Genomic DNA, 16459 nt, shown 5'->3' on the forward strand with positions numbered 1-16459 from the left:
TTAGGCTTGTTTGAAAAGAAATGAATAATGTTAATATTTTTTATTAGAGAAAAATGAGTCATATTGAAAGATTTTAAAAATATTTATTGTTATTGAGATAACAAGAACTACCAAATGATAATTATTAAAACCATCATTTGAAATTGTCATTTGTCCATTTGTCTATTAAATAAAAAGAACTATTAAATTAATTTTAAAAACTTCTCATTAAGTAAAAGAATTTTGAAACTTAGACTACAAAATCAGAATAAATATGATAAAACAAAAAATAAAACTTTCATATTTATTATTATAAAATAAAATTCATCTTAAAAATAAATAAACTATACTCTCTCAAAAAAATTTAAAAGACAACTCAAACTATATAAAGAAAGATGACATCTTTTATCCTTCTAAAATAAAACAACATAAAAGAAGAGTCATTTAATAAATAATATAACTTACACGCTTTTCTACCCTTCGTCTTTGATGCCTATATCTCAATCCCCTTGATGTAATTTATCAGCAATTGTATGATACACACCCATAACTTTCCCTTCTTCACCGTTCTTCACCGTTATGTGAAGACTCTTCTTGATTATCCCATACTTACTTAACTCAAGTTGAAAAAAATACTCAAATTTAAAAAATCCCTCTAAACAAGAGTATTCTGAAGAACCAGATGAAAATATCGTAATGATCCATTCTCCTTGACGCATCTTAATGCTATAGAAGTCGGTAGACAGTGGACGTAAGTTTTCATTTATATCTTCTGCTAAATCAGAGCTGTCAACAATAACCAAGAAGCATACAACTACTGCGTTAATATTAGGCAAAAATATGGCAGAAGTTCCACAATCACTATTTTCAATGACTTCATCGACGCCAATACAATCACAAAACAGATCTTTGTTGAAACATGACTCCGCTCCGCCTACTGCTCTTCCAATCGTCATCATTCCGTGTGACGGCAGACTCTGAAATGGAGAAGAAAACATTCTCAGTTCGTGCCGGGTATTTCTTCCCAATTACAGATTGGAAAAAAAAATCGAAAATATGACTATACTATAAAAACAAATTCAGAAATAGAGGTGAAGATCAGAAACGAAGTAAAAGAACGCTTATCATACATATATGATTGTATTAAAAGTATTGATATCATTACCTTCAAATTATGAATGCAATTACGTATGAATGCATTGCTGCAATGACCAAGTCCCATCCATTGTAATGCAGGCAGCTCTTCAATACCTGATATTTTCTTCAACTTTTCACAAAAATCAATCACAATGCAGCACTGTCTGGAGAGACTTGGCAGCTCCTCAAGCTCAGGACACCCACTGATAATTAGCCCTCCAAGTTTAACAAGATCACCATTTACAGACACTCTTTGCAAATCTCTGCAAATTGATATAGACAGACTGTTGAGTGTTGTTGGCAGAGTTATGGTCTTTAGCTTCTTACAATAATTAATCTTAATTTTCTCCATGCAGCTTAGTCTGGAGAGACTTGGCAGCTCCTCAAGTTCAGGACAGTTATTGATAATTAGCTCTCCAAGTTTAACAAGATCACCATTTCTAGACACTCTTTGCAAATCTCTGCATCTTTTTATAGACAGACTGGTGAGTGCTGTTGGCAGAGTTATGGTCTTTAGCTTCTCACAATATTTAATCTCAATTTTCTCCATGCAGCTTAGTCTGGAGAGACTTGGTAGCTCCTCAAGCTCAGGACACCAACTGATAATTAACTCTCCAAGTTTAACAAGATCACCATTTCCAGATACTCTTTGCAAATCTCTGCAACTTGTTATAGACAGACTGGTGAGTGTTGTTGGCAGAGTTATGGTCTTTAGCTTCTTACAAGACTCAATCTCAATATTCTCCATGCAGTTTTGTCTGGAGAGACTTCGCAGCTCCTCAAGCTTAGGACAGTTATTGATAATTAGCTCTCCAAGTTTAACAAGATCACCATTTCTAGACACTCTTTGCAAATCTCTGCATCTTTTTATAGACAGACTGGTGAGTGTTGTTGGCAGAGTTATGGTCTTTAGCTTCTTACAATATTCAATCTCAATTTTCTCCATGCAGCTTAGTCTTGAGAGACTTGGCAGCTCCTCAAGCTCAGGACACCAACTGATAATTAGCTCTCTAAGTTGAATAGGATCGCCACTAACTGATACTTTCTGTAAATCTCTGCTACTTTTAGATAATTGATGCTGATGAGGAGAGATCTGCATGGAAAGATTTAGAACTTCATTTCTAGGATTACTTTCAGTTCAATTATTTAAGATGCATGAATGATATCTTTTGACAATGATTAGATTCTGTTATTTCACAAATAAAGCTGCATGTAAAGCGAAACTTTTCTAGATTTCTCTTACCGTTTTCATTAGCTTCGATAACAATCTTTTTGGCGTCCATTTCGATAGCTTTGAAGGCTGGAATAGCGAATTACAATAGTGAAAATCTTTGACAGAAAACTTTTATGATTAATTTCTAACTTCTCAAGGCCACTCAATACCACCTTAATACTACTAGATATTACTCCAATATTCCAATTTACTTTCCCATTCAGAGCCCTCTATTTAAGTTGAATATTTACTTGAACCTTTCAATACTAATATGGCTCTGATCTTCATTCAGAAAGAGTGGTAAATACAAATTAAAATGGCGAACTCAGTAAGCACTGTGTTTAAAGCAAATAATGGAATTACTACAAAATATGCTTTCTTTCAAAAAAAACTAAGCCAATACAAAATTTAGAAAAATCACCCTAAAAATAAAAGTATGCAAAACAAGGCACCCTAAAAATTTCAAATCGCTTCTTCATTCTCCAATCAACGGATGAAGATGGTTGATCTGCTCAAATAAAAACTATGCACCTTCCCAAATGGTTACAAGTAAGCATCCACCTAACAAACTGAGGCTGTAGGAAAAGGTTTCTTTTTTAAAACAAAATATGATAAACCAGTCCTTACAACAAACAAAGGTCAAGATGGATGGATTGTTGCAAATGTTAGAAATAAATGCCATCCTTGTTATTCTTCTATCCCTAGATCTCTTAAACCACAAGATACTATGGATCCAAAATAACCCCTTAATTTTGGAAGATTCATTTTGAGAATCAAGATATATCAAAGATAAAACTTTTTTTTTTGATTAATTGTCCCTTTCAATTAATAAAATTTACTAAGATTACAATTCACAAAAAACAGTTGGGGGATACAGGATCACCCCGCGAATGAGTTCAATCGGCCAAAGCCGGAGCAAACAACATGGCCGCAGCTAGCAACTATAAACTATTCATCAAAAAATAATAATAACAATCCTCATGCTGCCAAGGCATTACCAGCAGAGGGAGGAGGATCATCTTTATCTAGAAATCCCCACGCATCAGTGGGATTGTAAGACGAACTAAGAACAGTCCAGCCGTCAACAGCATCTGTAGGATTTGGGGTAGTTGTAGTCTCCGCATCCTTCTTGTCTGGCCGCGAAGGAGAAATTGCCAAGGCCAGTGGGAAAAACTTGCTAGGGTGCGCCCGTCCAAGGGGAGGAGTCGGAGACCAGCCACAAGCCTGCCTAGCGGGGGAGCCACGGACCAGCCAGCACCACCACGTGGTGGGGAAGTGGAGCGGCGCCTCCAACTGCCATGACCATCACTGGGAGAGCGATGACGGGGACCCTGGGAGCGCGGCGTGTGAGAATGGTGGCTAGAGGACTAGCATCTGGAACGGCGACCGCGGGATGAGGAAGCATCAGCTGAGGCCTCCGAAGGCACTTTGGCAATGGTACAAGGAGCATTGCCCCAGTGGTTTAACAATTCTTGCAAGTGGGCAACCTCCAGTGCAACTTTATTAGCTTGCACCTATATCTGCATAATGACATTGTTACAAATGCATGCCTTAGTGTATATTGCAATGTTAACATCCAAAAAATTGTGAGTGAATAAAACTGCATTCTTATCTTTCCATAGAGAAAAAAAAATTTCCATCCTGAAGGTATGCCAAATTTGGGAAAACTTTCGAGGAAATGTGGGGGAATCACCTAGAAGGATCATGTGCCATGAAAAAGGTTCGGGCCTGAAAGGCTTGAAAAAATCATGGATCCAATGCCAATAATTCTGAGCACATTTGCAAAACCAAAAAATATGCAAAAAGGACTCAAGTTGGCCATAGAAGGGGCATCTGGGATCAGGAACCCCAATATGCTTGAGCCGAGGCCCCAAGGGAAGACCTTGGAAAGCAAGGCACCAAGCAAAGTGAGCAATCTTAGGTTCTGTAATGGCACTCCAAATGGTGTCGAACCATTTTCTCCATTGAGAAAGTGAAGAATGCAAATGCCACCGTTGATTAAGTGTGTCTACCATCGGAAGGTGGTGCAAAAGCCATCTATATCCCATATTAGGCTTATAATTGGTAAATGGAGTGGCAGGAAACCACTTCCAATCATACCACCAAGGTCGAACAGACTGAATCCCCACTTTATGAAGTAAGTGCATAGGGATGGAAGACAACAGAAGCTCATAAGTCTGACGATCGGCACGAACAAGGCCATATTGAACTTGCATATCCTCCCAACACCTGAAATTCATGGTGACTCTTGAAAAGATATCCTTAGTAGTGCGAATGCCTTGTTTATAGAAACACAGAGCACTGGTACCTTGAGTCTTGGCAAGAGGAATACCCTAGAAGGAAAACAGGGGAGACCACCAAATGTTCTGCTGATTTAAGGACAGCCCATTACGGAACTCATTACCAGCCCAACGAAGCCAAGGTTTAATAGCTTCCCAGGCTTTCCAGATGCTCTTTATAATGAAGGAGCCCTGTATGACCACTGGTTCTCTCATAGTGAGAAGAGTCTGAAAACCAATTCCCTTCCAAGCCGGTCTGTTAGCAGGGAAGCCTGAAGAGATGCAATGTCTGACAAGAATTTTCTAGGCTTTATCTCTAGAAATAGCTCTGATAATCCATTTAGCACAGAGGGCAAGGCCCTGCTTTCGAGTGGAAAGCAGGCCAAGATCCCCAGATTCCCTCGGGAGACAACAGAAATCTCAAGCAACTCTGTGAAAACCATGATGGTCAGAACCAAAGGCCCAAAGAAAATCTTTGAGCAAACGTTCTAATTTGAGGTAGGAAGCTTTAGACTGAGCCCAACAAGAAGAATAAAACACATGGGTGGCAGCCAAAATCTTAGAACAAATCTGGATTTTACCAGCAAGAGAAAGCGGCTTAGTGATCCAATAATCAAGCTTTTGGTAATCTTTGTAAGCACAGCATTCCAAAGTTCCACAGGGGAAGCTTGGAAAGCAAAGGGAATTCCAAGAAAGCGAAAAATTTCTCCATGAGCAACCAATTTCCATTGGAATTGGCTGAGCCAAGGTGGAGCTGGCAAAAAAGACTATCGGTAACAGAGCATTTTATGCCATTGAATGGCAGATCCAGAGGCTTGACAAAAAGTGTCAAGACAATCTAACACATTTTTGATGTTTTCTTCATCCTCAAGAAGAGTGAGAAAAGAATCATCATCAAAATGACCATTGACTAACTGGGAGGAAGAATCAGGCAAGGAAATGTCATGGACCAGCCCAGAAGACACAGAATGAGCAAGTAAATAACCAAAGCCTTCGGCAGCAAGGACATAAAGCGTAGGAGCTAACGAACAACCTTGTCTGATGGAACGAAAAAGTCCAAAAGCTTCAGATTGTGAATTATTGATGGTGATGTAAGCATTAGTGTCACCAAAGAGCCTCTCCACAGACTGAAGGAAATTGGGTCCAAAACCCAGAGCCTGAAGCATAGCCAAAATGAAAGGCCATTCAATACGATCATAGGCTTTAGCAAAATCTATCTTTAAAAAGATAGCCTGCTGCTTGGACTTACGGGCCCATTCCATACCTTCCCAGATAGCAATGATGTTGTCAAGAATATACCTGGATTTGATGAAGCCAGTTTGTTTAGGCCGCACAATTAGAGGAAGCATATGGCATATTTTGAGAGAGAGTGCCTTAGCAATGATCTTATAAGACACATTGAGGAGGGTGATGGGCCTCCAGTTGTAGATGTCCTCAGGATCGCCAGCTTTAGGTATGAAATTAATATTGCCTTTATTTATGATCATTCATAAGCTTTTAGAATGGTATGCTTCAAGATAGACTTTGTGTAGATCAGGACCAATTTGCTCCCAAAGATGTTTGTAAAATTCACAGGGAAATCCATCACACCCAAGGGATTTGTCATCCGCAATGGAGTAAGCTGCCTCTTTAAGGTCTCAGAGGGAAAGAAGTTGCTCACAAAAAGTGCATTGCTCAACCGCGAGGCGATTTGGAGTAACAAAAATACACCTTTTGAGAGCCTCCTCCTGAGCAACTGAATGGCCCTACGAAGAAAAAACGTTCTCATAGTGAAGAACACAAGCTTGCAAGATGTCTAGTAGATTGGAAAGAACCTCAGTTCCCTATTTTATCTTTTTAATCCCAATATTGGTATGACGGGCTCGTAGAGCCTGAAAGAACTCCTTCGAGGCTTTGTCGCCAACCTCCAACCAGTGGAGACGGGCTTTGATTTGAGCTCCTCGGGCAGCATAGTTATCAGCAATTTGCTTTTCATGACGAAGCTTGGCAAGCTGAAGTTGGAGATCCACATCAAAAGGGTTGAAGGTGAGCACTTCAGAGGCTTTTTTGAGGGCAAGGGTGTTGGCTTCATAAGAACATTTTTTGAAAATTGCCAGCTGACGCCCGTAGATGCGAAAAAATGAGCTGTTCTGGTAATGGTATCATTCCACCATTGAATCCAACCTCGATGGGAATGTGGACATGGTTCCAAATTCCAGACACGTTGTATGTGGGAGATAGTGGAGGCATGCAATAGCACATACGTGTCGAGGAAGAATTGAGACTTAACCACTTTGGGGACAACTGTTTGCCAAGAAATGCCAAAATAAATGGGATAGTGGTCTGACAATGTCACATCTGTCAGTGGAATGATAAGTAGATCACAATCTTCAGAGAAATAAAAAAAAGATTGCGCCGAGATCATAGCACGATCAAGACATTTCAATATGCGATTAGGACCGGCTTGAAAATTGGACCAAGTGTGCTAAGCCTCATTATCATGACGGCGGCTAGTATTGGGATCAAAGAGGTCCAATTTATGACGCATGTGAAACCAGGCTTGTCTTTCCCCAGCTGTCCAATGGAAAGGTAGAATGCCATCTTTGTTAGAGGCCACTTCAACCATATTGAAGTCCCCACATAGGACCCAAGTAGCAGGCGGCAGGTTGTCAGCAAGCCAAACCCACATTTCTGCCCTTTCCACAAAATCATTGGAGGCATAAACATTAATGACTCCAAAAGAATGATTATTGATGGAAAGCAAAAGCCAAATAATACGGTGAGTGGGGTCAGAACCGTGCGAAATAATAGCAGAATGAAAGCGAGGTGACAAGAGAGTAACTACACCACCTCAGCCAACTTCATGCTGAGAAGAAAACATGATGCTATCCTGCCAAATGACTCAGCATGCAGTAGAAAGCATGAAACCAGAAATCTTAACTTCTTGCAGGCAAAGAAAATCTAAATTCCCAAGTCTATGACAGGTCTCCCGGACATAGAATTTTCTGGGGAGGTCTGTAAGACCTCAAACATTCCAGGAGAGGAAGTTCATGAAACTCTTCCATATTATCCTCGTCCTCAAGAGAGGAGTAACTATGTAAAAAGGTAGAAACTGGGTGGAAGTCAGATGAGAAATCCTCTGGACTTACAGCCTACCGTTTGACCACTGATATCTCCTCACGTCTAGGAGGACTGCAAAAATGCCTTGTTGCTGGTGGTACTATGGAAGAGACTACAAGAGGAGAACAAGCCCCAGCCAAGGATGAGGTCTTGGTAGCTGCCTTAAGCCCCTGTGAGCCAATAGGGTTTGAAACCTGCGGAACCGAAATCGGCACAACAAAAGCCGCTGGCGTCTCCACGCTAGCAGGCGTTGATACTTCGATGGAAGCAAGAGGAATCGCGGTTACAGCCGCATAGGATGGCTTGGGGGCCAAAGGATTCAAGTTAGGCTTGCCTTTCCGCCCAACAGTAACCCATTCTTCTTTTTTTCCTTCGACCTACTTGACAGGCGTCACTTTAGGCTGGGGTTTGACCCTAGGCATGGCCAAAGGGCAGTCCCTGATCTTGTGTTCCATAGACTGACACCTATAATAGGTGTTAGGTAGGTTCAAGTAAAGCACCTTCTATGCGAAGGTTTGAGCGCCAATCTAGATTTCCACCGAATCCTTGAGATCTTTAGAAAGATCAACTTCAATGCAAACACACTGCTGAGGGCGAGCATTAAAAAAAATTTCTAGCTCCTTGGTAAAAATGTTGCCTAGGGCTTGGGCAATAGACTCAATAAAAGGTCAGTAGGGCAAGGGTAGACCTGGGAATTCAACCCAAACAGGAACCCTAAGCTTTTTATCATCCGAGATAGAGAAGTCTCGGGACCATTTCTAAAATACAAGCAAAGAGGAACGCACAGACCAAGGGCCAATCGTAAAAACCGCGTCAACTTGCTATGGGTTAGCAAAGCGAAATAAAAAAAAACCTTTGGTAAGGTTTTGCACAGCGTCAAGGTGGACGCCATGCAGGGTCCAACTTTTGTTAACCCATTCTCTGAGCATAGCTTCAGGTGGGGTCCTACCAACAAAATACCCAATCAAGGTATGTTGTTCTAACCAGTCACATGTGGCATCAAATTCTTGCAAAGGAAGGACAATATCAAGCTTAGCTCGTGGAAAACCTTCAGGACAAACTTGCATGGGCATTTGTTCGGTGGCAGCACCATGGCAGTCTGAAGCAGCATCATGAACACCAGAAACAACTGGTTCACCGCTTGCCGGAGCCATTATATCCTAACCTAAAGCTCCCACAGTAAATGCGGTATGACAAGTGCTGACAGAAGGGGAGTGCAAGCGGAAGGCCGTACCAAAGATAAAACTTGGATTAGCAATCCTGGTCAGTTATGTTTTCAGTTGCTCTACAACCTATTAATTTAAAGAATAAAAAAACTAAAACTATAATGTTAAAATGTTTTATTTTTTAAATATTTATTTATTCTAAATTGTTAATTTCCATCGGTCGTTATTTCTTTTAAAATATTTATTTATTTCTACCCTACTCTAATGTGGGTGTGCTGCAGAGAGTACACTATTCTTTTTCGACTGTAACTATAGTTTTTTTTACTTCTATTTTAATTTTAAATGCATTGTCCATAAAATAATTTACCCAACTACTAATAATTTTTTCATTTTTTACATTTAAAACTTAAAAATAATTTTAAAAGTAAATTCTAGCAAGTATTAAGCTTTTTAAAGTAAATTTAAGATTTTATATGAATGTTTCTTAATATTGTCTTTTAATATTAATTTAAGAGGCAATATTATTTTTCAATATTTAAAATGACGAATGAATAAATTTTTTGCTTTATTAAAAAATATTATAATTTCTTTTGAGAAATTACAATTGTATAATAAATGGATAAAAATTGATTTACTTTTAAATGTTATTTTTTTGCTAATATAATAGTTATTTTAAATGTTATTTTTTTGCTAATATATTAATTATTTTAAATATGAATTGGATCATGGATTTGAAGTAATATTTTTTATATTTGGTCGTAACCCAGAAGGTCTTATAGTTGGGCATGTATGCTAATTATTGGATGAATCAATAAAGTGTTTCCTTTCTCCCTCTCCTTGGTGTTGTTCTCTGTGTTACTTTCTTATTTTGTGTTACTCAGCAAGGTGGTTGGATAGTTAGGAGCACCTTTGGCCATAGCTATTCAAATCTCTTCTTCTGTCACAACATATGCAATTTTAAAATACACCAGTGGCAAAGCGAAGTGCAGACACATAAGAGTGAGCAAAGAAAAGAAGAGGTGCATAGAACAACAATGTATGAGGTAGCAAATGGAGGGGATGAAGGAAGACAAGAAGTCAAGGACTCTGGCACTAGCTCCTGGGCTCGTGAAGTTGAGGAAGCATTCCCGCAGGACACCATCCACACTTAGGCAGTGAATAAAAGTGCAATCCATGCAACTACAACTGTTTCAGATCCTACTCATCCTTGATCGAATCATGTAGCTCAATGGGTGTTCGAAGGCAAAAAATGGGTGGATAAATGCTTTCCCTCTCCCTTGGATAGAGCATCTTCTAGGCATCCCCTTGGTTTGTCAGACTCTCATGGGTCGGAGCTAATCCCTAATCATCATTTCTTGGGAAGGAAACCTAAGGGGCAGAGTCATCGTTCACCTAATCCCATCCCAAGATCCCTCTATGGCCAAATGCAGAACATATCGATATTGATGTCACCAAGGAGGTTGAAGAGGAGATTGAAATCGTTAGCAATCTCAATTTCATTTGTTGCTTCATGGATATTAGGCCTTCCAGAATAGTGGTAAATGAGTGATGGATCACTCAAAATTCAAAGATTGAAGTCATTATGAAATTCTTGTCAAACCAATTCTTTATGGTGGTCTTCACCAATGATGAGATTAAGAAACAAATTACTTGCATAGAAATTTGGTTCTTTAAAAAAAAAACCTCTAGCATGATGCCCTAGAATCACAACTTTGATCCCATGAAGTTTCATCCTTATGAGACTCCTATCTGAGTGAGGTTCCTAAATTTACCATTGAAGTATTGGTCTGAACGGTGTTCGGAGAAGACTTTGGGCACACTAATTGGCATTGATCTTTGAACAATATGTTATATTCTATTTTTTTGGCTCAATTTAAAAATATTCATATGAAGTCAGTTGACTGTTAAAATTTGTTGAGTCATGACCATGTGAAATGGTAAGATGATTAATCATTATATTTCATATGAAGATGAACATGTTAGGTAATCGTTATGATATTATTATAATATTATCTTGAAATCATGGGAAGTTGGTTATTCATCATAAATTATAGGAAGTGAAATGGTGGTTAGTCGTTATGATAATAACTTGTTATAGTAATTGTGATTAGATGGAGGAATATGATACTATCATGGAGAACTTCTTGTGGTAACGTGGTGAAGGGGGGGAAGCATTGTCGAAGAAGGATTTGGGCACGGGGCACCACCTATCATTGGGCATGAAATAGGTATGAGTCCTAAACCACCATGGCTAAGAGTAAACAACTAGGAAAGAAAGAGTATACCTTGGATGACCATGAGCTAACCAGTTAAATTATAACATTATAATTCACTTTAAAAAAATGTTACCTTCATAATGTGTATGATCTTAGGATTTCATGATGGCCTCTAGGGAAGTTATTACTTCATTCATATCTTGGGAAATGCATAATAGGGAATGTCTCAACTTTTGGCTCGATTCTTGGAATGGATTCCCACCACCCCCCTCCCCACCCCCCTCTTTCATATGTTGACTCTTTAAAGGACTTTTCAAAAATAGTGATGCAAGCTTGGGGAACATCTTTCTCTAACTATGTCTCAGTTATACATAGATTTATAGGATTGGTTATTTGAAAAGATCCATCAACTCTCCCTATATCTCATAATTAGGTTGCTTCTTTGAAACAAATATTAGTTAAAATGAAAGTATATATGTCTAATCATATAGATTGCCTCTTTTGGGATCCAACTAAAGATGGTAAATACTCTATTAAGAAAGGATACTTAGCCCTTCAACAAAATCAGCATAACTAAACCACATATTTTTCTTTTAAATTATGTTGCAATAGTTTAGTTATGCCAAAAGAAGGATGTTTTGCATGGCTTGGATTAAAGCATCAAATTGTAACAAGTGATCATCTTCGTGGACTGAACATCTCTAAACCCTTTAATTGTGTAGGAGAAAAAACAAATCACCTCCTCTTAAATTGTCATTTTGCCCAAGATTGTTGCTATTTTGTTCTTAGTAGGCTTAATTTTTCTATGCCACTACCTAATTCCTTGTGGGATCTCTTTCAAGCATGACAGATTCTGCACACTAAATAAATGTTTTCACATCTTTGAAAGTATATCCCTGCCTCTATAGTCTAGGCCATTTGGTGGGAGAGAAATAAGAGAATTTTTAGACAAATTTCATCTTCAATCTCCCAAGTTTTGAAAGGATTAGAAAGATCAATTATCAAGCTTGTTAATGCCTTAGTGCCTAAGTACAAGGGTAATCATGTTTTTTCTTCCTAGGACAACTATGGTATTCATCTACCATCACCATTATGCCCATCCAAGGTACCTTTGGTCCAAGCACAAACTAAGTGGATCACCCCAAGTAAGGAATTCAAGTAAATCTAGCTATGGTATAGTCAATAGAGATTTTAAAGGTCAAGTGATTATAGCTAAATCTCCTCCTCTCCCTTCAGGTACCGATAACATAGCTAAAGTCTTAGCCTTTCTCTTTGGTTTGGAACTTGCAAAATCAATGTCTATATCTAGGTTGTATGTGGAAGGGGACTCAGCCATTATTGTTAATGCACATATTAAATGTAATGTGTATAACTGGTACATTCAATATATAATGCTTCAAGTCTATTGAATTCTTTTTTCAATCTTTGAATGTTACATTATGCATACTCATAGAGAATGCAGTCTTTTAGTTGATTGTCTACTAGCCAATCTAGGCACTGATTGGGTTATTATTAATTCCTTACTTTCTCTACTTAATCCTCTTGTCTTCCCTAATCTGGTTAATATTATCACAAAAGAACATCTTTAGAACCTTTCTAGCTTGGGTCTTCATTTTCACTCCCCGTTATGCTTATTTTGGTGACTGTTAGCATCAAAGGATTTCACAGCAAAATTATTTGGATTTCTCTTTGGTTACATATGTTTATTATTTTATGGATCTCACTTGTTCTTTTGAGATTTCATATACAGTTTAGCAATGTGGCAGGCTTGTATCTGCATTGGATGACCTTCTTTCTATCACCATAATCTCATTGTTGTATTGTAGATGAAGAACATTAATGGTAATTTGTGGGCTCTACTTTGTGGCATTTACTCTTGCACTAGTTAATATCTAGTTTGACTTTTGTCTTCATATGAGCTATGGGCTTTTGAAAAATCATAATGTAATTAACTTGTACTCCTTTTAATGTTGTCATTTTCCTATGAGTCAGGTTTCAGGCATGGTTTTCGAATCCTTTTTATTAGTTCTCTCCTCTTGGAGAATTAATGTAAGGGTTTTTGGGATTTAGATTTAGGGCTCACAGTGTTTAATACTCTCTCAGTACAATATTTTTTCTTCTGCATTCCCTTTTTGTATCAAGCAATGACTAGAGTTTTTCTTCACTATTTCTTTTCTCTAGGAGCCTTTTTGAAACTAGTTTCAATTATTAATATAATATTTTCCTAAAAAAATTCTATGTAGTTTCTATTATTAATATAATATTTTCCCAAAAAAAATTATGCCTAATATATATATAGATAGCATTCCATTTTTCCATACCCAAATTTAATCTAAGTTATATGTCATTAATCATAACAAAATGACAAATCAACAGTTAACAACTAGTTCATATGAAAGAGAAAAGAAAACTAATTCAATTATTTCATTTCACATTCAAGAGTATAATATTGAATTAATGATCTACTTATGAATTAATTTAGTTACAACTTCCATAATTACTATTCCCATTTTAATTACAATCTTTATTGAACAACTTAAGGAAATATAAAAACTAAGTACCATGATCATATAATCACAATGTTAATTATAAAATAGGATGGTAGAATTCAAGTATCATACATAGTGCAAAATATTATCACTATGCTGAGCAAGCCTCGACATTGGTGGAGAGGAGAAGCATTAACATGGTCTTAACCTCCCAACCACAGACCTTAACTTATCCCCACACAATCTCAATCAAGAAAGACTCTCCCTATCTCAGGATAGGCATGGGCACCATGGTTTAGCCACTTGAGTACTCTAGTGTTAGAGGGTTGGTTGAGCAGAAAACAAGTTTATGGATATCCTCCATCAACCTCCCCTCTTTCAACTAGCACTCTGACCTCCAATGATCATTGTGACAAGCATGCCACTAACCTACCTTGGCCAAGGATTTTGAGTGTGCTACTATTGTGCTCAATCACCCACCGCTCAACTTGACAAAAATAAATATAATTTGGACAACCATGAGCTAACTCAATATATACAACTTTATCATTTAGCTACTTTCTATTCTAACATCTATGTGTTCTTGGAAGGATACTTCTCCTCCCCATCCATTAATGCTTGACCTTTCCAACCTTGGGTGTATCCTACGAGGTTTCGAGTCATGTATAATGCAAGTATCAAATTTAGCAGTTCAATTTTATTTTCATTTGAGTTGATCTTATCACAGTGATATATTGACCAATACCTCTATATAAGTTAGATCGATGATTCATGTAATGCAATATATTAGTGCTTTCTTAAGATATTCATGTACAAAGTATGCTATTAAAAAATGTGATCGTTGAGCCATACATAGTGATGACAAATTATTTCATTATAATTTCTTAAAAGATATTCCCTTATGCCATAGGTACCATATTTTTTGGTGACCAACTATTGGGGAGTGAACATAACAGATATTACATGAGTGTTTTAAATGGCACTTTTCCACCACCTCGCACCTCACAACTTCTACAAAGAGATCCAATGCCCAAATGCTAAAACCTTAGCTTTAAGCTCTTCAATCACCTACTAAAGCACACCGACAAAATTGGCATGATTTGACCTATGGTTTAGTAGACCTAAGTCTCAATTCTATCTTTTTTTATGTTTCATTTCATTCAAATGTAATTATATTAATATCTATAGATTAAAAAAATCAATTCTATGGTTTTATCTTTACTTATTTCCAAATATAATGTTATTGTTTAACAAAATCATCAATCTAGCAATAAATGGATACAAATTATGAGTGATGTTGTATACTTTCCTATGTCAAGCTCATATATGTGTATGTAAGCCATTATCCACAAATAGAAATATAGCAATTAGTATTTTCATAGATTTGATTAATGGTGGATGTCTCTTTAATCCAGTGGAACAAAACATTTGAATTTAAATCTAGGTGGTTTGGATGGTGGTGGAACTAGTGTAGACTCTAGGGGTAGCAAAGGCATTGGTCAAATAGTTGAATATTTGCACCCCTATGGTAGTGCCACAAACATGTCCATAGATCTATACAATTGTCCTTTCACCTGCACTTGTTGAACATGACATAAACTATTAGAGAGGAACTCCTTTAAAGTGGAACGATCTTATCAAAAAATTTTGTTTTTCAATGAAAATAATTTGATTATATTTTCATTTTTTATTTTTAGGTTTGGGAGTTTAACATCAAAAAAATATGACGTGCATATTTAACAGTTAAACTTTGGAATGTGAATTATTTATTATAAATTAATTTTATTATTTATGTAACCTAGAATATTAATCTAGTACTTTTAAAAAAAATAATTAATATCACTTGGTTCATTTGTATGGCATTTAAGACTTTATTCAATTAAGTCTGTCTAATTGAAATAAACATCTTTGTTAGGATATGTTTGTTAATTTAAATATATATATAATGTATCCAAGCGAGAATTTTTTATATTGTATTAAATTTATGCATAATTTATATTTTTTTCTTTATAGTTTATATAATGTAAAATATAAATTATATTTAAATGGAATAAAATGTTTCTTAGAGGAAAAAAAATATTAGAGAAATTGTCTAATTTTACATTAAGCATGAATTATGATTATTGTTAAAAAAATACAAAATTAAATTACTTTATAGTGTTTTTTTTTTAAATTTATATATATATATACTTTTGTTTGTGAAATTGTAATTGTTTTAAAAATATAAGACAAATTTATTCAAATAAATGTTGATCAATTAAATTATAGAAATATAGTCTAATAATATAAATAATAATAATTTAATAATAGCATCTACATCTTAACTAGATGTTGACTTAAATTTAATATTTATTTTCAAAAAATATAACATAAGTCTAAAATTATAAAAAGTAATAACATTAATGATATTATTTATTTTATAATAATATTATAAACTTTTCAATTAAAAAACTTACTTGGATAAAGTTGAAATGCCATACAATTGATCTAAGTGATATTAATATTTTTTTGGAAAAAATACTAGCCTAATATTCTAGGTTACATAAATATTAAAATTAATTTATAATCAATTTATAAAATAAATAAATAAAATTCAACAAACACATCATTCTTTTTTTACCATTAAAACCCCCAAACCTAAAAATGAGATAATCAATTTATTTTCGTAGAAAAACCAATTTCATTGATAAAAAACAATTCACTATGGAGTAGTATGTCTTTAATGTTCATGTTCAGCAAGTGCAACCAAAGGGACAGTCATATAGATCTATGGACATGTTCGTGGCACTGGCATAAAGATGCAAATATTTGACTATTTAGCTAGTGTCGATAGTAAAGGCCTTATTGTCAGCAAAGGGCAAGGTGGTGCTATTCTTGTTGC

General features: G+C 36.3%; 1 protein-coding gene across 1 annotated transcript in view; it reads right to left on the reverse strand.

Moving 5' to 3' along the window:
• Positions 1–365: 365 nt before the first annotated feature.
• Positions 366–16459, reverse strand: part of LOC149545602 (disease resistance protein Roq1-like) — a 37482-nt gene continuing 21388 nt past the window's right edge. The window contains exons 4-6 of the mRNA XM_089790736.1: positions 2360–2416; positions 1145–2209; positions 366–956 (exon numbers count right to left, since the gene is read on the reverse strand). Coding sequence (XP_089646862.1) covers positions 480–956; positions 1145–2209; positions 2360–2416 — 1599 coding nt within the window. The 3' untranslated portion in view covers positions 366–479. The remainder of the gene's footprint in view (positions 957–1144; positions 2210–2359; positions 2417–16459) is intronic.

This window comes from Cupressus sempervirens, chromosome 7, assembly GCF_028749045.1.
Source record: "Cupressus sempervirens isolate cs-2001-9-10 chromosome 7, ASM2874904v1, whole genome shotgun sequence".
In the NCBI taxonomy this organism is placed as follows: Eukaryota; Viridiplantae; Streptophyta; class Pinopsida; order Cupressales; family Cupressaceae; genus Cupressus; species Cupressus sempervirens.